General features: G+C 37.2%; 2 protein-coding genes and 2 long non-coding RNA genes across 4 annotated transcripts; 1 reads left to right on the forward strand and 3 right to left on the reverse strand.

The window, feature by feature from the left end:
* Positions 1-3,608: 3,608 nt before the first annotated feature.
* On the reverse strand, positions 3,609-5,326 carry LOC118433169. Its single transcript, XR_004833218.1, has 4 exons — positions 4,962-5,326; positions 4,255-4,887; positions 3,802-4,175; positions 3,609-3,731 (listed from the first exon to the last, which is right to left on the reverse strand). It is a non-coding gene; the product is annotated as an uncharacterized LOC118433169 (long non-coding RNA).
* Positions 5,327-9,054: 3,728 nt separating this feature from the next.
* LOC118433176 lies at positions 9,055-13,129 on the reverse strand. Its single transcript, XR_004833229.1, has 4 exons — positions 12,971-13,129; positions 12,046-12,808; positions 9,788-11,738; positions 9,055-9,714 (listed from the first exon to the last, which is right to left on the reverse strand). It is a non-coding gene; the product is annotated as an uncharacterized LOC118433176 (long non-coding RNA).
* A 1,834-nt stretch (positions 13,130-14,963) lies between these two features.
* Positions 14,964-16,463, reverse strand: LOC110861648 (putative DBH-like monooxygenase protein 2). Its single transcript, XM_022110779.2, has 3 exons — positions 16,033-16,463; positions 15,378-15,533; positions 14,964-15,277 (listed from the first exon to the last, which is right to left on the reverse strand). Exons 1-3 carry the CDS (start codon positions 16,321-16,323, stop codon positions 15,143-15,145), a joined length of 582 nt encoding a protein of 193 aa, XP_021966471.2. The 5' UTR covers positions 16,324-16,463; the 3' UTR covers positions 14,964-15,142.
* Positions 16,464-19,701: 3,238 nt separating this feature from the next.
* LOC118433186 lies at positions 19,702-21,007 on the forward strand. Its single transcript, XM_035844873.1, has 3 exons — positions 19,702-19,963; positions 20,203-20,294; positions 20,365-21,007. The coding sequence occupies exons 1-3, from the start codon at positions 19,948-19,950 to the stop codon at positions 20,902-20,904; spliced, it is 648 nt and encodes a 215-aa protein (XP_035700766.1). The 5' UTR covers positions 19,702-19,947; the 3' UTR covers positions 20,905-21,007.
* The last annotated feature ends 1,811 nt before the right edge of the window (positions 21,008-22,818 follow it).

The following is a 22,818-nucleotide window of genomic DNA, read 5'->3' on the forward strand; positions in this document are numbered from 1 at the left end:
CCACGGTCACCACCCCGATATGCCAAACAAAAACCTACCTGGGGGAGCCCCTCCAAGGCGTAGATCCTCCTGTGCACTGGGTCCTGCGAATCCATCTTCGCCTGTTGGTTCAGCTTGTCGTTGCTGGGACGGGTGTGGCAGGGGGTGTCACTAGGCACGCAGGTGGGGGGTGTGAGTGGACGAGGCTCACGTGGCGAAAAGCCCTTAGGACACACTTTACTTGCCCTGGCACACCCGCGACCCAGATGGAAGAAAGAGAATCCAGATGCAGAGCGAGAGAGAGATACGTCGTGCACGGAGGAAGCCAAAGAGGAGACTTACTTATTTGTAATAAGTGTAAGCTCACTTTGAACTTGAAATCCTTTAAGGTATGGGTACTATTTCTATCAAAAAACCTAAAAAAAAATAACAAAAAATCTAGTACAGAATATTTATTAGTATTTAGTTTGCCTAATATTTCTAACATAAGAATTTACTTGTCGATATGGGAGGACATATTAATTCAGAAATTTATAGGGCGGGTACACTTTACTTGAATAGACTGAACTGAACTTTTATTTAATCTAATATTACATACATATATGTACATACATATCGTCGTATTAATTCGAAAACGACGTAAGTACAGTCGTGTGTTAATTCGAAAAAGACGTAAGTGCAGTCGTGTGTTAATTTGAAAAAGACGTAAGTACACAATAAAATCTTGCAAAAGGACGTAAGTGCAATTATAATTTTAACAACAGGTCAGTTTTTCTTCAAAATTGCTTGGTAAATTTAAATATACCTATGTATTATATTTATTGAAGTAAATCTATCACCTTCATCAATAATTCCATTAGTGAACAAACTGCGGCAACGCAGTAGCGCGAAAACGACGAGAATGCGATACAAACAAAGATAACAAAGATTGCCGAATCTGAATTATTTAAAATTAACAAAATAATTGAGATTTCCTCATTCTATCTTGCCACTCTGAAGAATAATGCATCTTACATGTTTTACTGTTTTATCAATCCTAATTAATAAATCAATCTTACTGTTTTATACGTCCTACGTGTTAGATTCAAATATTTGTAAAAATCTCATTTTGCGTAAACCACACCCCTAGGCTCGAGAGGGTGTGGCACAACTCGGGAACACTTTAACTCTATTTCATCCATGGATTCAATTTTTGTAAACGTTTCATTTTGCTCCGACCACACCCCCTGGAAGCGAGGGGGTGTGGTCTGGTTGGCCACAAAGTATGACGAGATCTTCCCACTAAGGTCATATGTATGATACCGCAAACCGATTTCGATTATCTCGATCCGTTCTCCGGTTATCGTGTTGACAGACAGACAGACAGACAAATTAACTAAGACATCGCATAAAGTAGCATGAGCTACTTAATAAACTTTTGAAGACCCGAACTGATGCATTGTGCAATTACAAAATTAACAAGTAATGTTATAAAATTACAAACTTTACTAACTATGCATGTATCAATTACTACGTATATAGAAATAAAAAACCGAAGGGGTGCACTAAGATATTTAAACTCACGAAGTATTTTTGAACAAGAACTGACCAGTTGTTAAAGTTATAATTGCGCTTACGTCCTTTTACAAGGTTTTATAGTGTACTTACGTCGTTTTCGAATTAACACACGACTGCACTTACGTCTATTTCGAATTAACACACGACTGCACTTACGTCGTTTTCGAATTAACACACGACTGCACTTACGTCGTTTTCAAGTTAACACACGACTGCACTTACGTCGTTTTCAAGTTAACACACGACTGCACTTACGTCGTTTTCGAATTAATACGACGATATGTATGTATATTTAGATATTATTACGTATTTGCTGTCCCAATATGTTATTTGCAATTTAATTTAAATCACTTAAACATCTTGTTAACATGTTTTAATTACGGTGCGCCAATAGTGCGGATATCCTGAAACCAGAAATGTAATCAATAATTGAAATTTTTGTGCTTTTCTCCAATTTAATGAATCTATAATCAAACGCGCCTGCATAAAATGTGAACGTACGCATCACCCTTATCCTCATTCTCACCAACTTTCTTTGATCGAAGTCTCTCCCAATGATAACTTTTGGAACCTCTACTAGTGCCATTTTCAAATTTTGAATAATCCCCATCGACTCCTCATGCTGATAGATGAAGGGGATTAGAAGGATTTGCAGAAAACTCATGCTGCCAATTGCGACGACAGGGAACATCCAGTACACCTGGATGGGAATGAAGGCGTAGGTTGTAATGGCCAAGTACAATCCTATAATTGCAGATGACGTCAACGATATTAGCTCAGAACCAACGACGAAATCGCTGGCTTTGCGGACTGATGCGGCCACCAGGTGCACCATATCGTGAACTCGGAATGTTACCCAAATGGATAGTTTTCCATGTTTAAGTTTTCCTATAATGAAAAGGACGAAATCCGGAGATATGAAGACTCGAAACACGTATAAGAAAGGATCCAGATCAAAACAGGTTGTTGAGAAACCTATAATAAAACTTAAGACGGGAAAAATTCGGACGGTCATGACAATGATGCGGGTGAAAACTTCCAACGAAGGGTATCTCCTTAAGGGCACGTCTGACTCTGCAATTTGATTTACATATAAATATGTGTAAAAACTAAGTAGTAAATTGTTCATATTTCAAATTATTTCGAACAATTTTAAATTAGGCAAAATATATTGCTGGAAGACTTCTGTCAAAGAAGGTTTAAGATGCAAATTTTTGAGACGGGGTTCAATTTCGCGACGACCCAATACAAAAAATCCAGAAAATCACAAGCAACATCATTTTAAAATTTTCTAATTCTATACAGTTTTGCTATAATTCGTAATAAATCCAAGACATTTAGACGTTGTTAACGTAAAAGTACTACATAAACAGAGATGTAAATGTGTACAAGTACCTGTGTTTATGGCTAATTCCATAATGTTCAAATTTTCAGAAGCAATCGTACCTTCCAGCCCGCAGATTAACATGAGCAATCCTCCTCCGCAGCCAACGGCGCCTCCCATTAGTCCAAAGAATATCTGAATGACTAAAATATACATGGGGACATTGGTCACTTTCACGAAGATCTCCCTCAAACAGATGAAACAACAACACAGAGTCCCAAACAGTACGACGGACATTGTGAAATACCAGAAAAGTAACTCTTTGTGATTAACTTTGTATACGAACTTCTTCTTTTGAATGTCCCAGCTGACGGGAATTGTCCCCATCTTCTGGTACAACGAAGCATACGCGTCCAGGGCGCGGATGCAGAACCCAGACGGCATTACCCAAGCTGCCAACTCATAGCCCATGAACTTCTTCAGGATTTTTCAAACCGAGTTTCATGTCGTCCCAAGGACGACCTGCTTTGGACGTAAGATCACATTAGGACATTATGAGGATGTAGAAATGTCCGGTGAAGGCATATCCATACGACATCTTATAATGACGTCCATGGTAGGTCAATGGTAGAAATTAGAAGGGTCTGCATAAATGACGAGCTGAGGATGGCGGTAATTGAAAACAAAATTCAAATTCTTTTTATCTCTCAATTATTTTTTATTCAACAATAATAGAACCAACAAATAATCATTTAACTACTCATATTGAAAATCATTTTAGAAATTTAGGCAATAATATTTATGAAAAGAAGGTTCATTGTTTGTCCTCTTCTTCAGCATCCTCAATTTGCTTGTTCTTCTTTTTGCTAGCCTAAAAAAGAAACGTGACGGATAAAAATAAATATATATCCATATATATTGCAAACGAATTATGTTCTCACCTGCTTAATGCGATCTGGTGCATGTTGTAGCCATGACGAACCTTTCTTCTTAAAATCATGCTCTGTAACTTCAGAGCAATTTCCAGTTGTCGTCGCCTTCACCGCATCTGTATACAATTAATTAAAAAATAGCTATATGCCTACTTGAATTGTTAAATATTCAGAATGTTCAATGTTCAATGTTCAATGTGATAATCGTTTTTACTAAAAATTGCACTCTTGATCTTCAAGTCTTTGAACGGTAGTTTTCCATTAGTTTTTCTAATTCCCTCCCAACAAAATTGGGTGGCCAACTTGTCTGGTAGAATCTTGTAAAGAATATTCGAAATGCATTCGTTGTAATCTCCCCCACCAGTGTACCATAAGTAATCGACCTTAAAATAACATTTAACAAACTTATAAAGATTTTTACATTCAATAAAATAATAAATTTGTGAAATACTGTCGACTCACGAGTGCATTGAATTTCTTCGAATTTTTTAATGATTCTTCAAATTCATTCAGGGCCTCCAAAGTAGTTAGCGGAAAGTTGAAGTTAAATTCAGAAGTATAGTCTTTCTTGGGTCCGACATTCGCTGAAATGGATAACTTCTCCAATAATTGATTTTGAGCTGTTAGCTTATGTTCGATGTGGGCAAGAGCGTTAATCACATAGTTCTCAAATCGGGAAAATTGAGGTCCACATGCTAAGAATTGAAAAAAATCTCACATAAATTTTTGTTTCTGACAGATATGAAATGTGCTTGCAAACTTGCCTATTTTCTTAACCAATCTCGAACCAACATCAGAAACTTGGTCGCTGTCGCTCTCGTATCCTAGTTAAGAATTTTACGAAAGTGGATAAGTATAAAATACGAAACATTGTTCAGTATTGTTACGCATGTTTAACATGTGACTAACCGGATATCAAAGTAGAACCCCTTCTCTCCATAATATGACTCTCGGTTGCATTTGCATTTAACTGAAGTAAAGATTGCGGCTGAGATAAGGCCTCCCGAGCATATGATTGGGATACAAACTTTGATTTTACGGGAACATATTCTGGCTTCTTTCTTATTGAAACTGGTGACTTGAAACCATATGGATCTAAAATGGGTTCAATGTCTGTAGTTTGAGGGGTAGATTAAATGAAGATTAGCGAATGAAGTGTCCCACTTTACCTGCGAAATCAGAATTTCCCTTCAATTGTGTTCCAGATCCTTCTGCCAATCCAAACCCAAAAATTGTTGGAGGAAGCTCAGGGGGAGGTGGTGACAGTACGGATGGTTGCTTATTCTTATTATTACGCTTCCCGGTCATTATTTTTTCAAACACGACAGGATTATCGTCATCACTAGAAACCGTTGGTGAATAGGAATGGTGAAAGTTTCCACGTTTGCTTTGGTCGTCGTCTTCTGACTCGATCGTAGTACACCAATTTAAACTATGATCTTGCCATATTGTCCCAAAGTTCTTGCGTTGTAAATAAGCCAGGTGTCCATTTGCACAGGAGATTGTGTCTCGACTGCTTCGGTTACCTTTTTCAACGTTTTAAATGGGGGCCACCAGCACCTTAATTGTCCTCTGTCATCGTTCTCCAGCCATAGTTGTGGCACAACTTCCACCTCGTTGGTTTCAGGAAAATGAACGATACTGTAGCTCATTCATTGTGTATATTAACAATGAATTAGAGGAAAAGCCACGTTAATGGACTGGTCCTTAGGGAACACCATATATTTTTTATTCACTTCACAAATATTAATTGTTTCCAGTCCGTCTAATTTTTCAAAGCAATAAATTCCAATTAAAGTTGAGTTGATTGGCTTAGTAAAAAAAGGAGTCAAATCTAAGCATTTCTGTCCAATCATAAATACTTCACCGTTCTTTTCACTACTCACAATGTTTTTTACTTTGAAAAGATATCCAGTTGATAACCATACAAATTGATCTGGTCGACGAATCTTCAGTACAAAAGTTGGAAAAATATACTGCTTATATTGTGGAGCAGAAAATCCAGGAAGCAGCGGGCCAAAAGTGTGCTCACGAGAAGCACCACGTTGAGAAAGGTGTTTATTTCCCTCTGGAATTTCCCTCTCACATAACCGGCGACTCACTTGGGCCAGGGGCAAGTAACCACTTCGAACTAATCTCTTTAGGCCACCTAAATAATCTTCGAACTTAAAAGCACTGTACTGGTTCAAATCTCCAAATGTTTCAACATCTTCGTAGACATGTAGCAAACAATGTACATTATACGAAATATTTTCTTTCCCATACAATTTTGCAAAATTTCCAACAAAATAAGTCAACAAACTATTTGCATAAACCCCATAAACTGGTACAAGATTTTTGGAGCATAAGATAAACACTGCACACTGAAACACAATAAAATGGAAATAATATTCGGGAGGCAAAATATTTTGCAGAACTACGATGCCTGTGTATAGTAGAAACTGACGAAATTCAGTAGCCTTCCAACGTGGTAATTCTGATAACGACCGAGGTTTTCGATTGAACTCAGAAGTTATGTATTTTTTTAATTTTTGCAATTTTTCTGAGAGGTGCGCTATTTGAGTTGCACGTAATTTAAATTGTTTTTGTTTTCCACATATCCAAAGTTTTAACAGTTTTTTCGTCACTCCAAGACAAATTAAATGCATGAATTCGAAAGGGACTCTGCTAACTAAGCCAACGGATAGAGAACTTAGAATTGTTTGTCCCCTGTAATGATCATCGCCTAGATCGCCAAATGATTCATCAGTTCTTTTTCTCCCAATTTTATCCGAGAATACAACGCGGTTTCTGTAATACTCTCCAATTTGCGTACACCTCGGACAGGCAGAAAATCCGGAATGATACTTCGTACAAGTAATTCATGACTTAGCACAGTAAAGCGGTGTATACGGGGAGACTGCAATAAGCCTTTAGTGCTTGCGCAGCTGACGGTCCTGTCCAACAATGGCAGGATCGTCACCCCACCAATACATACATACATACATATCGTACAAGTAATGAACGATCTGGCTGGTGCGTCACAGATGAAACCCTTAATTTTGAATTGATAGGTTTTATTTCTAAATAAATTCCTCTCACACTCAAGTCCTTAGCGTCAGTAACGAATTGTTCCAAAAAATCATTATGATTTGCTGGTTTGGTTGATCCATGGTAAATTCCGACGCAGAAAGGCTTATTATTTTTTACATTCTCAATAGAGCATAAGATTGGCCAAAATTCGCTCTTGCTGCTATCACTGACCGGAATACCATCGACACTGATGAACACTTCAACTAAGGTTGTATGGTGCAAATCCTCAGTTGATTTAAGTATAGCGAGGATGCCCTTTTCTAATCCAAAGTGAACATAATTTCCAGGCAGAACAACAGTCGAATTTATTGTTCTTGGAGTTTTGAGTAAAGAACGCGCATCGGAGGGCAACTCTGAAGTGAAACACGGATGCAATCTTAATAATTTCAATAACTTGGAAATTGATTCGTGGGTAATATTATTTTGTACACTCCACGCTCTTAATTCGGTTTTAATATCAAATGCAGTTACAATGCTTCCACTTTCACTGTCAATTAATGATAAATTACTGAATTCACTCTCTAGAGAAAAAGTCGACTCGGAACTTATATTGAGGTCATAATTTGGAGCCTCTATCGTCAGTAATTGAGCTTCAGGGGTAGTTTTTGTAACGGGCTCATTCGTGTTTTCGAAATGATGGAAACTAAATATTTCTACACTTTTAAGATGATTTTCAATGTTTTTACTAATTTGTCTCCGGAATTGTTTTTGAGATAAACTAAATAATTCTTTAGGCATTTTGAACTAAGGCAATAAATATTAAATTCCCACAATAATGTTGCAGTCGAATTCCCCCAAAATAGTATGGTTGTCATTTTAAGATGTTCTATGGATATAAATTTGCGATGCAATTACGATTTATTAGCTCGTCGTAAGCAGATATGCCTCGTAAGTCCTAAAGATGACCTTATACGACACATCATGCAATTGTCGAGGAAGAGCAGATTGAGAAATCCTCAGGATAATGGTGGCTGTTTGGGTATTGACGAATCTGCAGATTATGCCATATGTGGTAGCTAGGGAATAAAGTCGCAACGCATCTAAGGCTGACGTAAAAATGCGTGCATACGAGGGGTCCGGCATAAGTCTTTGTGTCGACCATAATACCACAATAAAATTGGGATGCTGACCTTATCACTTTTCATTATATTCCCCTGCGAGGTCAACACACTTGGTCCGATAAATTTCAAATTCTTTATCCCGGTTTTATGAAAGGTTTTCGAAAAAAAGTCAAAACTGCTGATTTCACCTCATCCATCGTCGAAATCTCCTCCCCCCTTACGTTTTTTTGAAAATATTGAAATAGGTAGTAGTCACTAGAGGCCATTTGTGGACTGTAAGGGGGATGAAATAATTTTGACATTTTTTGGCTTGAAATGGCATCCTATTAACTTTTGGATGTGTGACCCGAAAAGTTGCCGTGAGCATTTTCGCAAGCCAGGCGACTTTTGGTTTTGTCGTTTCTCCACAACGGCTTGAATTAATTTTTCGAAATCGCAGCGTAATAAGCACCAGGTATCGCCGTTTCCGGTGCCGCAACGTCCAGAAGCAGAAGTCCTTCTTACTCCCAAAAACGGAGGCCATTACCAAAATGGCTATTTCTGCTTCCCTTTTTCTCCTTTATACATGAATACTTCCAATCCATGCTTTCTGGCTTACTATTAGGACCAGAACAGTCAACCCAGGTTTATTCTCCAGTGAGTAAACGCAAAAAGAAGTACGGGTTTCCGTTTTGAAGGTCCAAATCTACGTAGCAAACCTGGGCTCAATTTTAGAGATTTGGTCTGTTTCGCGGTTTTTGATCAGACGATCTCCTCGACTCGGCCGTGACCGTGAATTTTTGAGCCATGAGATCTAAGTTGCATATGAGTTTATCTTCCACACCAACAAAAAAGTGGGGCTAAAATGACCCCCTTCATGGTCAACACAAAGTCTTATGCCGCACCCCTCGTAGATCCAAAACACACATGTACAACGAATGGCAAACTGAAGTTAAAAGTTGCTGAACACCAACAAACACTAAAAACGGGCATAATGAAAGAAAAAATTATTCCTAAGCCAGAAACGCAAGGCGTACAAAAAAGCGTATTTATGATACCTCAATATTTACTATTTTGGAAGATGGGTCCAAATAATATTTTGTTTGCAAAAAATATATTTCAAGATAAACTTTTTCATTACGACCAAATAAATATGTCAGTTCGAAGCTCAAGTTAGACTTTAAATTTGGTTGGATTTATTTCCTACGACCGTGTGGCATACATACGTACACTGGTAATAAATTCAATGCCCCATGCATCCGGAAAAATTTCAATTTTTTAAATACCTGCATAACTCTTAGCAGATTTATATACACAAGCCTTTAATTTCCAGAACTTACGCGAAATTTAACATGTACATATGTATGTATTTAAATAACTAAATATGTATGTCAATTATTTATTAGCATGTATGTCTATTCATAAATATGTACTGGATGTACACATCTGTATATCGAGTTATGTGTGATCCTTGCATCCGCTCACATAAATATCCAGTAAAGAAGCAACAATTTATTCATCTTTCTTAATAGAAACGCTTACATTTTCTTCCTTCCTTCTTAAAATGTGAGACTCCACAATTACCTTCCTCCATTGTCGTGCCCCCTATAGCATCTTGGTCCAAACCAACTGGAACTTTACGTTGAGTACAATACTTTAATAACTTTTCCAATACTTTCACAATTAGAGAAACAACTTCGTCCATCATTTGGAAACGTATGGAACCCTGATTTTCATACGATTTCATATACAGCACGTCGCATCCGTCACAACATGGTTTCCAACCCGTCTTCCGGTTCACTAGCATGGTCTAAGAATAGAATAATTCAATCTTGAAACTCCTGGATATTTGTATGACGCAAGAAAGTTTGTGAATTATTTACTTTCTCCAAATAGCAGAAACAATACTGACACATAAGTTCCATTTCGCAATTTGTTAGCATGTTTGAAATTGCGGAAAGACGCCGTATACAGCTTGGCCGTTTCTTCAGTTCCAGGGTGAATGTACGAAATTCTTGCAAGATTTTGTGACCGGATTCGAATATTTTGTGGTGTTGGCGAGAAGAATTCGGTTTCGGAAGGCAGGAATCGCAACATAGCTTCACACCGGAAGATTTCGTATCAAACATGACGTGATGTACAAATTTTAAAAAATATATGCATGAGAAAATATAATTAATGGAAGCCATACCATGAAAAAAATCAGGCTTGTCAGTAGTATAACTCTATATCTCTAGCTATTTTACTTTAGTCACAAGTTCGACCAGAAGTAATGGTAATCTTGCATTTAATTATCCTAAAACAAGTATAGGGAAGAAGTCGTTTTTTTATTGGGCCACTCAGTATTGGAATAATTTGCCTACAAGTATCAAAGAAATTAAATCCTCCGGAGAATTTGACAGAGCCCTACGCCAGTTAATTTTACAAAAACCAAATGACGAATTTGTATTCCAGAAATACTCACTGTAAACAAACTTTTACTCTTAAACCACAAATGAAATGATCATACTTTGTTAAACTTACTTAATTAGATTCAATTTTTAGTTATTTTATACTGACTTATTGCAACCTGTGTTCGATATTGGAAATAATTGTAATGATTTATGTCTTAACACAGTAATAATAAACCATACTACTACTATATATAAGTATGTATGCTGATAGGCTATGTACGTTTTTGGAACAACACTTTGCTTTCTTTACGGTGCTAGAAATTCAGTAAATTTGGACATGGAAGTACATAAATATGTGCACAAATATGTACATGTATCCATTCAGGTTTTCAGGCAAATTCTGGTTTCGAATATTCGATTTAGATTGGAATTCAAAGTAAGAGTTTATTTTGTAAAGTTTAAACAAAGTTGGTACATAAGATACCCTGGGATTTAAAATCCTTGAAAAAACTTTCCAGTCTTCAAGCAGTTTTAGTTAGTTAGATCAGCTCATGAATTAAACAGGGGTACATACTCCTGTTTTTTTACGATACGATCCTCGACGTCATCACTGCAATGCTATTAGTAATGAGAGTGATGACGTCGAGGGTCGTATCGTAAATAAACGGACTGTACATATGTATGCACACGTACGTACAAATATACATACATACATACATGTGTATGTATATATGTATAGGCATCTACTGTATCGGTGTCCAGTAGGTACTAACAAGACCAATTACGAAGCCGTGTCAAGGGGGCACTACCCAATTCACATTAATTTCGTGACCGCCTCTACGGTGTCATAATCAATAAAACTGTATAATACTTTAAAAATCTACTCTATGTCGCCAGGCGTGCAACGCTTTGGATTTATCTTGACAACTTGTAATGCGAAAAGATGTCATTTCTTGTTCCACGGTGGGGTATATTTTACCCGTGTAGAGAGCCTTTTTTGTTGCAAGCTCGTTTACACAAACGATTAACGCTGCATCAAATTGCTCGTCATCTTCAAATTCTTGCCTCTTTTTGCCTCTCTTTCCTTGGGAAAATATTCCTGATAAGTACAAAGTGTCCTGAACTGCGTATTTTTTCAGGTGGTCAGGAAGGGGACGAATTCGGAAATCTGATAACGTCAGTTCAAAGGATTTGTCAAATTTTTCTCTTGGAAAATATGTCTTCATCAAATTTTCAAGTGATATCATTGGTTCCGATGCTTTCCCATTGAGTCGAGCAAGGGTTCGGTAAATAACTTGCGTGTCAATTACCGGCCAAGCAAAAATGTTGTAGTCTCTCTGCATCCATCTTAAGCCTGCGTTATATTTTTTCTCGTCACTCTATTGAGCGAGAAGAGCTCTGCATTTCCTCTCCATGTTACGCATGGGTCCAGAAATCTGATCTGATTTTTCACTTTGCGAGTTTCAAAGTGCACGCAAAAGTTTGAAATTTTCACAATATAATTATCAATAGTTTTGCAACAAACTACCTTGGACCGATTAGCAATTTTGATGATAGTTTGATTTATATTAATCAATAATCCCAATATCACAGAAATATTGATTAATATAAATAAAACTATCATCAAAATTGCTAATCGGTCCAAGGTAGTTTGTTGCAAAACTATTAATAATTATATTGTGAAAATTTCAAACTTTTGCGTGCACTTTGAAACTCGCAAAGTGAAAATAACATCAAAATTTAACCACTTTTTGTGACTCGTCTCAACTGGTCATAGAGTATGTGTGGAGGAAAGCCACCACCACACATACTCTTCCCACTGGAAACCACTAAAAATGTAAACAACTCCAGATGATATTTGCAGTTTTTTGCAAAAAATTCAAAATTCCCACCGAAACTTGTGAACTTTATACCCCACCGAGTTCATCAGTTTCGCCACTATGTGATTTATGAGGATTGGTTTAACATCAAATATAGCTAACTCTTAAGTCATTGTAGCAGCCGTGCATTATTTTTATGGGGTGTTCACATTCCATCACGTGTTTCAAGGTGGACTTAATTTCCTCGTTTAGCTGGAAGGGGTCAATTAGAAAGTTGTGGGTTATGGTAGAAATTTGGATTAGACACGTTATTCCCGAGTATGAATTGGCATCGTGATGTTCGAGATCAACGGCGATAACGGGTTGGCCAATTAAGTGGTTCATCATTTGGTTAAATGTCTTCTTATCGTTAATTTCGGTTATTTTACGGTTTACTGTTTTCATACAGCCTTGGCAACATTTTGATTCTTCATGGTCCATGTATGCTGTTAGATAGTCGGGCCTCCAGCGCTGTATGTTTTTGGCGAATGGATGAACGGAGAAACTTAATGGTTCTTTAAAATTAAGTTGGATTATGGAATCTTGTAAAATTGAATTGGAATCTTGAGGTTTTGAAGGGGGTTCAGATTGGTCGAAATAGGACGCCATCTCCGTCGAATGTAGATAAGTAAATTTGTATGCACTTAAGGATCTGTATGAATAAGTATTAATTAATTCGTCTATTTTAAAATTAGAGAGTAATGGAGTACATGGGAAATGAAAATCACAAAATTTGAGGTACTGGATGACAGGTAGAAAAGAGGTACTATACAAATGTACATATTTGCGTTTATTATACTTCTGAGAAACTTACAAAAAAATGGGGCTCTGCTTATGAAGGAACACTTGTTACGAATTTGTGGTTCTAGAACCCCTGGATATTGCAGGTCTATTATTTTGGAATGTAATTTTCTTATACATGACAAATAAAATCTGGTTGGAAATGGAGCATCAGCTGCGATGATATAGGGGCCTTCCATTTATTACGTCATCAAAAATTCTCGATTTTAGCACCCATCCACCCAACGTATAAATTAAGGGATACGGAATTTTAACATGGAAAAATTTTAGCACCCACCTACCAAAATGATGGAGTAATATATGGACGTTCCCAACTGAGGATCAGTATGGTGGTGAGGTATACATAATTTTGCACATACCTATGTTTTTCACTCCTGATTTTCGGCCGGAGAGAAATATCCGTAGAACCACAACTAGTAGGAACTTGAAGTTTTTGTCCAAATGATGCCAGGGAGAGGAACAAGGTAAAACAGATTAAATGAAAATGAAATATATGTATGTAAATAGTCCATTGTGGTGACAACTAAAGTGCGTCCCATATGTAAAGTGCAGATGGGAAAATTGCCCTCATTTTGTTGTAATTCAATTGATTTCAAAGAATATTATTTTATGCAAAAGCTTAGGAGTTGTGTGCGTTAGTCTTGTCCTTAAACCAATTTTCAATCCAATTGTAACCTGGAGATATTCGGTTCTTCCGAGCTCCGCCAAAGAGTCGTTTTCCCGGCTTTGCTCCAATGTCCTTCGCGATTCTGGTTGAAACTTTCGAAACCCACGAATGGTTGCAATATTTTTCTCTCGATATGAATATGTTCTTCGACAATTGGCCCAGAAATTTTCGATACCACGCGTTTGAGGTACATTTGGAGCGTTGTCTGATTTTCTTGTATCTCATCCAATGTATTCAGGGGTCTCCATAATCAAGATTTTCTTTTGAAATATTGTCTCTGCCTTCAGTCTATCATCGTATTTACTATCTGCTGGAGTAGTTGCATGGAAATATGTATGATAGGGAACATGACCAGGGTCAATGGTCACTTAGATTTGATCATTAATAACCACTAGTTTGCTCGACCATTTTTTGGAAATTTTTCTAGACGCTGTTTTAGTTCGCTGGTGTAGACAACCAACATATTTCCTTGCTGATTGCTTCACATACCCTTTCATGCCCAAGATGTGAAGTTTAATTCGACATATCATTGGAATTGATATCTTTTGTTTTGTGGATGCTGCAGCCATGGACGTGCGGGACGCTTTTTGAAGAGCTCCTTACTTTTAGCTACATCTAATTTCGCCGATTGTGTAGCCGTCTGACCTGATAATTTTTTGTAATTTGTGTCACCGGCAAGCTCACACCTTGTAGTCTCAAGGCAAACAACGAATCTGCGTTTTCTTTGCCTGGCCAAGTGGTCAACCGTTTTCTTCCTATCACGCAGAGACGAATTTTCGTGTGAGTGAAAATCCACCTTCCCGAATGTTTGGATTCCGGCTCGTGTCATCCATAAACAAGAATTTTTGATGAAATCTGTTATAAGTTTTCTTAAACTACATGAAATTACCTAAAAGATGAGTTATCTCTGATCAATTTTTTCCCGCCGGTACCCTTAAAATCAATGGCTGACCGAGCTGCACTTTACATATGGGATGCACTTTATCGTCTAATCAGCATTAAGTGGTTACAGAACTTAAATACCAATTAACCACAAAAATCATCTTTCCCATCAAAATAGTGATGACCGTGTTGAGTTTGCATAAACGCCCTGAAAACGTGGACACCTATTTGACGACCTGAAGAATTGCGTTACCATATCCTGTGCACGATGATTCTTAAATTGTGTTGTATGCAACCTCACAATGACAGAATATATAAGATACAAAACAACAAACAAATTAGACCCATCTTTAACGAAGGTCCCGAAATCAGTGAAGGAAGCGCATGATAAATAGACGAAATACTCCGAAATAGTGAGGTATGTTTTTAAGAAAATTTACTTTGGTTACGCCTATAGTTTCGAAAAAAACAATAATTTTATTCTGGTAAAAAATGTGATCGAATTAAATCGGCACGGCACCCTTTAGTTACCGAAATTTTGTTCCGAAGATTTATGGGCTTTCCCCTTTGCAATATTTTCTAGTGAGACATTTGAATCACCCTGTAAGTAAATATTTAATCAAGGCTATCGTATATTTAAAATTCTGTCCTCTGATTGTTCTTTGGACCAGGTTTTGTGTAGTAAAAATCGATCCGTTCCATTTCCCAGGTTCGATGTAGCTTGATCTCGTCGTCTGTCCCGTAGGCGAATAGGACGTATAAAGGGGCTTTCTGGCAAATAAATGAAGATATTCTTGCCAACAGTGCATACTCTTGAATGGCAATTATCTAATTTTTAATTAGGCAATAACTTTCAATTTGAAAAATTTACCGGAATAATTTTGAGTTCGAGGTCATCCTCCGACGTGAGGGCGCGTTCCCACTCTGCAATCGTATAAATCCCATCGGGAAGTTCTCGTGCGGTCAGAAAGGTCCACATTGACCCTTCATATTCTCCCCCCAGACCGTTCACAGCTCCGATATATTTCTGAAAAAAAGTACGTAATAATGCAAATTTTCAGTTTTCGGACAGACTTAACCATTATTCTTCAGAAATCATTGGAACAATAAGTTATAATGATTTCTGAAGAATGTTAAATTTCTGAAGAACTTGTTCCGAACATGTCGCAGGGAATTAGTTAGTTTTGACAGTTATTTAGTTTGACCACCTACACTCTCGGAAATCCGATATAGTCAGACATCTTTGTATTGCTTTCTCAATATTAAACTTGGCACCGCTTGGTATAAAAATTATACCAGTTTATAAAAAATTGCAACAGATATGGCAAAACGTTTATACCGAGCTAAATATGTATTACTACACAGTATTAAGTACTATCAGTATAACTTTGGTAGAGTCCTATTTACATGAAACCTGCTTATTACTATTTTCATATCATATATTTCTAAAAGCATATTTTTCAGAAGGATGTGTCAATTTATGGCAGATCGATTTTCTTTCTAATTTTAATTCTTGTGTGTCTTACATGATGATAAATGTGTGTCCCGTTTTCTCCCCCCGTCGTGACGCCGGCCATGACAAGTTGAGCCCCGTTCATGCCGATATTCTCATTTAGTCCCAACCCCACCCACCCACTCGTTCTGACCTTATATTTGAACCTGATTTTATTCTCAGCCTCAAAAAGTTCCCAAGTCAAGTCGTAACCTCGCAACGATACAGAACCGATGCGTTCTTCTTGACTTGACAGGTTTCCAGGAAATGGGAAAAGTAACAAGATCAGAAATGTAAAAGTGAAGAAAAGTGAAAACTTTAACATTGTTCAAAATTATATTGCAAGTTTAACACTTAATTCGTTGTAAATTTGAAAGTTTTCGTAACTTTTACTAAATTAATGCGTAAATTTGCAGCTGGAGAAGTGTGTATCCAGCCACGTGGGATTTCCTGACATGTGTAATTTACATATGTATGTAAGTATGGCCATCTCTACAACGGGACATTTATAGTTATTATAAGTCATAAATTCTTTGATATCTTGTTAAGCCTTGATCTCGACTAATCCTCAAACGGATAATCGTGATATGTATGAATGAATTGCTGGGTTTATGAGGGTGCAAACTTTCGGTGCGGACTGTGCGTAAATAATGTGATAAATCTTGGGAGAAATGTGATTAATTTATCTCCATGTGTATGTAATCAATATGATCATTTTGTAATTAGTTAACTTCGGGTTAATTTTAGTATGCGTTGATATAATTTATGTTTAAATGAACCACATTCTTCATGCAGGTACGAAGAATTGAGCGTGTATCCTTGTGTGAAAATATTTATCATATCGTGCTGTATTTTAATGCTCGATATGAGATACATATCTAACAATAAGTATGTATATATATCTCGATACTCGATATATATATATATAGAGGTAGTTTCTCCTGCGATTTTCTTGTGAGGGAGCAAAATGCGAACTCTCGCTCATTGATGATTTAAACTGAGCATCTTGAAAAATCCTCAAACGTACATATGTAATTATTTATGTACGGGTACAAACATAATTAGGTTGGTCTCATGATGAGACTCTCGTCAAGATCGGAGAGAGACGTCTGTACAAAGTAAAGGGTGTAAATTTAATCCGGTAACATGGATTTTTAGATCCCCGCTCGAGACAAAATCAGTCATAATTATTGATCCCGTTAATGTTTTTCTTTGAATTTTTTCCCATGAGTGGTATGAACATAGTTGTTAATAAAAAGCACCATCAAACTGAGATGAAGGTCTTAAAAATGCGGGAAGAAAATTTTTTTCAAGGATGAAAAATGACCCGAACCATCCAAAAGGGCCTCACCTACCACAAAATCAATGACTATACTCAAATTTCCTGAGATAACTTGAAGTTTTCGTCCAAATAGTGGAATGGAGCGGAAAAACATAAAACGGATTAAATTAAAATCGTGCACAAATAGCCCATTGTGATGATAACTGCCGATGAATTTGTACTATGTGTTCACCGAACTTATAAGCTAAACAAAAAAAATCATCCGTCTCCAAAAAATATGGATGACCATGTTGCATTGACATAAACGCTATGAAAGAATGGGAATTTGACTGCTTCAAGAATTTTGTCGCCATATCCTCTAAACCAATGACTCGCAAATTGAGTTGTATCTAGAGTTGCCAACTCGGCTTGGCTTGAATCGGCTTATTGAGTTGAGTTGAGTCAAGCTGAGTTGAGTTGACCTCAAGTAAGCCGCTGACTCAATAAGCCGGCTTATTGAGTTGTGAGTTGGAATGAGTTGGACTTGGCTTGACTCGGCTTGACTCAATAAGCCGCTCGCTCCGCCTCCTCGTGCTTACACACGTATGTACATACGTACACAAACATATTTACTCCGCTCCTCTTGTATTGACATGTTATTTTTGTTTCAATTATAAACTAAATTATTATTGGATTTTGTGCTTAACAATATAAAAAATTTAAAATTGAGACGAATATTGATATTCAAATATAAACTGCTAATATAATCAGCTGTTTTATTTTCATAAATCTTAAGTGTTTAAAAATTCGTAGGGTTTTTAAACGTGCAAATTTATTGAATTTATTTTATTAAACTACTGTATAGTAATTTAAGGAGAAAATATTTATTTTTAATTGTAACAATGGATCTAATTTCAGTTTAAGTTTATACTTGCTGCATTTAATCACAAAAATTACTTTATTTACATACATATGTACATATTTATGTAATTATGTAGTTTATGATATTAGTATAATTTTATTAATGATTTCATTTGGATGCTTAACATTTTAAAAGTCAACTTTAATTTTTGTGAATGTTATTTTGGTTTCTATAATTATTTCCTGTCCATTTATTGAAACCAGAATGCATGTCCATAAGCTGACACGGCTTAATGAGTCGAGTCAAGCCAAGCCGGCTTATTGAGTTGTGAGTCGAAGCAAGCCGGCTTGGTTCTGACTCGGCTTGCTTCGACTCACAACTCAATAAGCCGGCTTGTTTTGACTCACAACTCAATAAGCCGGCTTGCTGGCATCTCTAGTTGTATCCTAAATTACACTGACAAAATTGAACATACAGAACAGCAAAGAAATTAAACCAATCCTTGATAGGAGTCCTGAAATTAGGTTATGCAGTTATGGTAGCCGGTGGGTTTTGAGCACGACAAAAATCATCTTGCACAGTACATGAAGCATGACCTTCAGGGCATGATCGAAGTACGTGGTGAAAACACAAAATAGTAAGGTAACTTCTGAAGAAAATTGGTTTTTGTAATATCTGCAGTTTCGAAAAACAAGCATTTTCTTTGAAGTGAAAAATGTTACCAGATTAAATTTACACCCTTTACATGTACAAACATGTAAGTGCATGTACAAACAAAGGGTGTACGGAAATTTGGGTCTCGGAAATTTGGGTATGAAAATTTGGGTATAAGGAAATATGGGTATCATAAGTACTATATACATACCTACATACTTATATACATATTACACGTGAAAATTACACTCTTAATTATTTCATATCTCACTTTCGTCTTTTATAAATATGTACATGTAGCTTATGTACATGCGTATGTACCTCGGCAACAAATTTAAGCATTCACACTTTGCTGATTAATAGGTACCAGAAAATTTATTGTCAATAAATGCATAGTTTAGACGGGTTATTCCATTTGTAGGATTCGTAGGAATAAATTATACACAAGTTTAGGCAGAATGAAAATATGTAATCTTAATGCCTCAAAGCCCCTTGTGCTGCTCATATGCAAAGATTAACTCAGCTTGTGTTTATGGGATTTCCCAGCCCCATAAAGAAAATATATGTATAAAGAAAATCTAGTTATGTGGATAACTAGATTTTCTTTATACATACATATGCAAACATACTCTCATTTTTTTCACGATACGATCCTCGACGTCATCACTCTCATTACTAATAGCATTGCAGTGGTGACGTCGAGGGTCGTATCGTGAGTAAACGTTTTGCAAAAACAGATCGCAGAGAAATGCGAAATTGTAGGGTTTTATGCAAACTTGAGAACATGCATAGGTATGTAATATGTACATTAACCAGAGCTGGATGAGTCACATAGGATTCAATGAAGCACTGAATCAGGTTTAATACGTCTTTCATACATAGCACTTAAGTTATGTTCAAGAGCAGATTTATGGATACATAAAAAAGTATCAAAGTCTAGCATCATTAGCTAGGGTGTTAAATGGGCCATAAAGACAGCTGACAAACTGGTGTGAAAGAAATCCGATTATTTGCAGTACCGTGTTTGACACGTCGTTTTTGCAGAGATTCGGAAGTAGTACGCCGACGAATATCTGTAATTTGTTGTGCATATTTATAACAAACATTTCTAATTTGTGGTCTACAATTTTGGTGCCAAGTTGTACCCTTAGTTTACAGTGGAGGCGTCCATCATGTTAAAATCTCCGGGTATAAAATTTTAAGCTTATGTTAAGTCAGGTTTGAACATGTGCAAAAATAAAGCATGCGATCGATTTAACGGTGTGGGGGTCAAGGTTGGCATTGTTGTGGCGTCCTCGTCTAACTGAGCATTTGAGTTAAAATTCGATACCATGCTCTACTTATGCACGGTCCTTTAAAACTTAGGAAAATGTAATGTATGTACTTAGAAATTATTTAACTTATGTATGTATAAATTTTTCATACAGAGGAAGAAACCAAGGAAAGAACAGAAGTAGCGGACGAAAATGTAGTGTCCCAACTCTTCAGATTTTTTTCCGCAGTAAAAGAAAGGGTACAAGTAAGTACTTTTTCCATGCGACTGAATCCCGGTGTAGCTTTGAAAAAAGGTTTCAAATGCTAATACACAGGGACTCCTGCCAGCCGGACCGCAGGCGGAACCACGTCCTTGTCTAGACGCGTTGCTTGGGCCCGTTTGCCGCTTCAAGATAGCGGAAGTGTTCTACTGGGGGATCAGTGTAGAGGGTGTGGGTCACCTGTCCCTCCAACTCGACAATGGCACCTACATCAGCCACTGGCCCGAACAGAACAAGGGGACCGGAAGTTTGGCAGCTCTGGAGCTGCTCAGCTCAGCTTTGGAGTCGAAGGCCGACCACATGGCGTCCCTCAGCGGAGATGTCGAGACCGAGGAGAGACAACCCGATGAGTCGGTGTCCCTCCCGGACGGTCTGGTTGACGAGGAGGACATCTCGCGCTGGTGGAAAACGTACTGCAAGACGAGCCGGTACGCTTTGCTGTATAGTAATTGCGCCCAGACGGTAAAGTTGGCCTTGGAAGTGGGGGGAATCGAGGGGCCGCCCTTTATCGGGGTGGCCGTTACGCCGTTGCAAGTTTTCAGATGGGTCAAGAGATGTGTGAGGCGGTACGAGAAGACCAAGAAGAGGCGTTAGTTTCGGTGCTAAATATGAAGTTTAAATTGGAATTGAAAATTTAAATATTAGGCAAACTCGTAAACAATACATAAAGGGTGTTAATAAAGTCCGATCCCATGAATTTTTTGGAGCGCGGTTGTTACAAATTCAGCTGGAACTTTTGAACCAGTGAAGTTATTTATTTCAAATTTTTACCATGGGAGGAACAACTAAACGTGTAAGTCATGAGCATCTTAGAGTTAAGATACAAACATTGCATCAGCAGGGGTTTAAACCTGCAGAAATTGTGCAAAAATTGGGCTGCAGCCGCAGAACTGTTTGGAAATGGAAGAACAAAAATTTTGTCCACGACAAAAAGCGACCCGGGCGACCCAGAAAGGTGTCACCTACCACAAAGAGAATGATTAAAAACAGACTTTACAAGAAAACCGGTAGTTCATTACGTAATTGTGCAAGGGAGTTAAATGACTCAAAACGCTATAAAGAGAAGAAGAAGCAAATTAACTATGTGACCGTGCAAAAATTTGTGAAAACTACGAAGTGGGGTCACACAGCTTACAAACTAACCAAAAAACCTCTCATGTCACAAAAAAATATCGATGACCGTCTGAAATTTGGAGAACTCCTTCAGAAAAGTGGCCATTTGAGTGAAAAAAGACTTGGTGAAGAATTGCGCAGTCACATCCTTTGGACTGACGAATCTATTATTGAGCTATATCCAAAATTGAACCAACAAAATGTTCGTTACAGGACAGAAAACAAATCGGATGTACCATCAAGAGCAGTCCCAAAATTCGGGCTTAAAGTTATGGTAGCGGGTGGATTTTGTGCACGTGGCGTGACTCCTCTACATATCATACCAAAAGGCCAAACAGTCAATGCAAAGTATTATATGGAAAAAATATTACCTATCTATTTCGATAGCATGGGGAACAAGGAAATATTTCCGAATGAAAGAAAAATAGTTTTCATGCAGGATGGTGCTACAGCCCATACAGCAAAAGCGAGTTTGAGTCTCATCAAGACGCAAGTTTCAACGGTCTGGAGCAAGGGGGTGTGGCCCGGAAACAGCCCAGATTTGAATCCCCTGGAGAACCTGTGGTCCATACTTAAGGAAAATGTATACAAAGAACCACAACCCCGGACGAGGGAAGAGCTAGTAAAAAAGTTCAAGATGTATGGAATTCGATTCCCACAGACACATTGGAAAAATTAGCACAGAGCCTTAAACAAAGAGTTGAGGGCATGGTTAAAGTAAATGGTAACAAGACCAAATACTAAGGTAAATATGTCGAACATTTTTTGTAAGTATCACGGGTAGTTTTTTTTATACTAGCCTTCACTTTTTTATAGGAAAAATGGGATCGGACTTTATTAACACCCTTTACTTGGATTAGTGTACGAGAATACAGTATTGATATATGTCTATTTGAATTACACAAGTGCTGTTTTAAAATATGATAATGTACATCATGACAAGTATTTATTTTATATAAATATGAATAAATTGTGTAAATTGGAGAATGATTGTACGAAACTTTTATGTTATAAATTTCCCCAAAAGTTGAGTGCTGAAATAAAATTTCTCTGACAGAAAATTTTTTGCCTGAAAATGAAACTAGATTTGCATAAATATTTGTCAAGATAGGTGGATGGATGGATGGATGGATTCAGTTTATTTCTTGAACTTTTTCAGGCAAACGCCTATAAAGTTACATTCAGTGGTTGATCAATTACATGATAAACAAGTTACAAATCGCTACGTCAAGTTTCATATCACAATCTTACGTACAGTTACGAGATCTTAAATGTTATAACATTACAGCGTAATATATACAACATCGTAACCGGAGACGTGTGCTTTAATTATAGCTAAAGTCCAATTCTTATTCTCAACGAATTGACAAATTGACGTGGTGGTGCGAAGTTGCT

Source organism: Folsomia candida, unplaced genomic scaffold (assembly GCF_002217175.1).
Source record: "Folsomia candida strain VU population unplaced genomic scaffold, ASM221717v1 Fcan01_Sc043, whole genome shotgun sequence".
NCBI classification, from domain to species: Eukaryota; Metazoa; Arthropoda; class Collembola; order Entomobryomorpha; family Isotomidae; genus Folsomia; species Folsomia candida.

Bases quoted from the DNA above. Each gene is read 5' to 3' on its own strand.
- LOC110861648 (XM_022110779.2), bottom strand. From the start codon at position 16,323: ATGTTAAAGTTTTCACTTTTCTTCACTTTTACATTTCTGATCTTGTTA. The intron at 15,534-16,032 runs GTAAGACACACA...ACTTTTTTTCAG, and splicing joins GGACACACATTTATCATCAT to AAATATATCGGAGCTGTGAA. The intron at 15,278-15,377 runs GTAAATTTTTCA...TTTATTTGCCAG, and splicing joins TCGAACTCAAAATTATTCCG to AAAGCCCCTTTATACGTCCT.
- LOC118433186 (XM_035844873.1), top strand. The intron at 20,295-20,364 runs GTAAGTACTTTT...GCTAATACACAG, and splicing joins CAGTAAAAGAAAGGGTACAA to GGACTCCTGCCAGCCGGACC.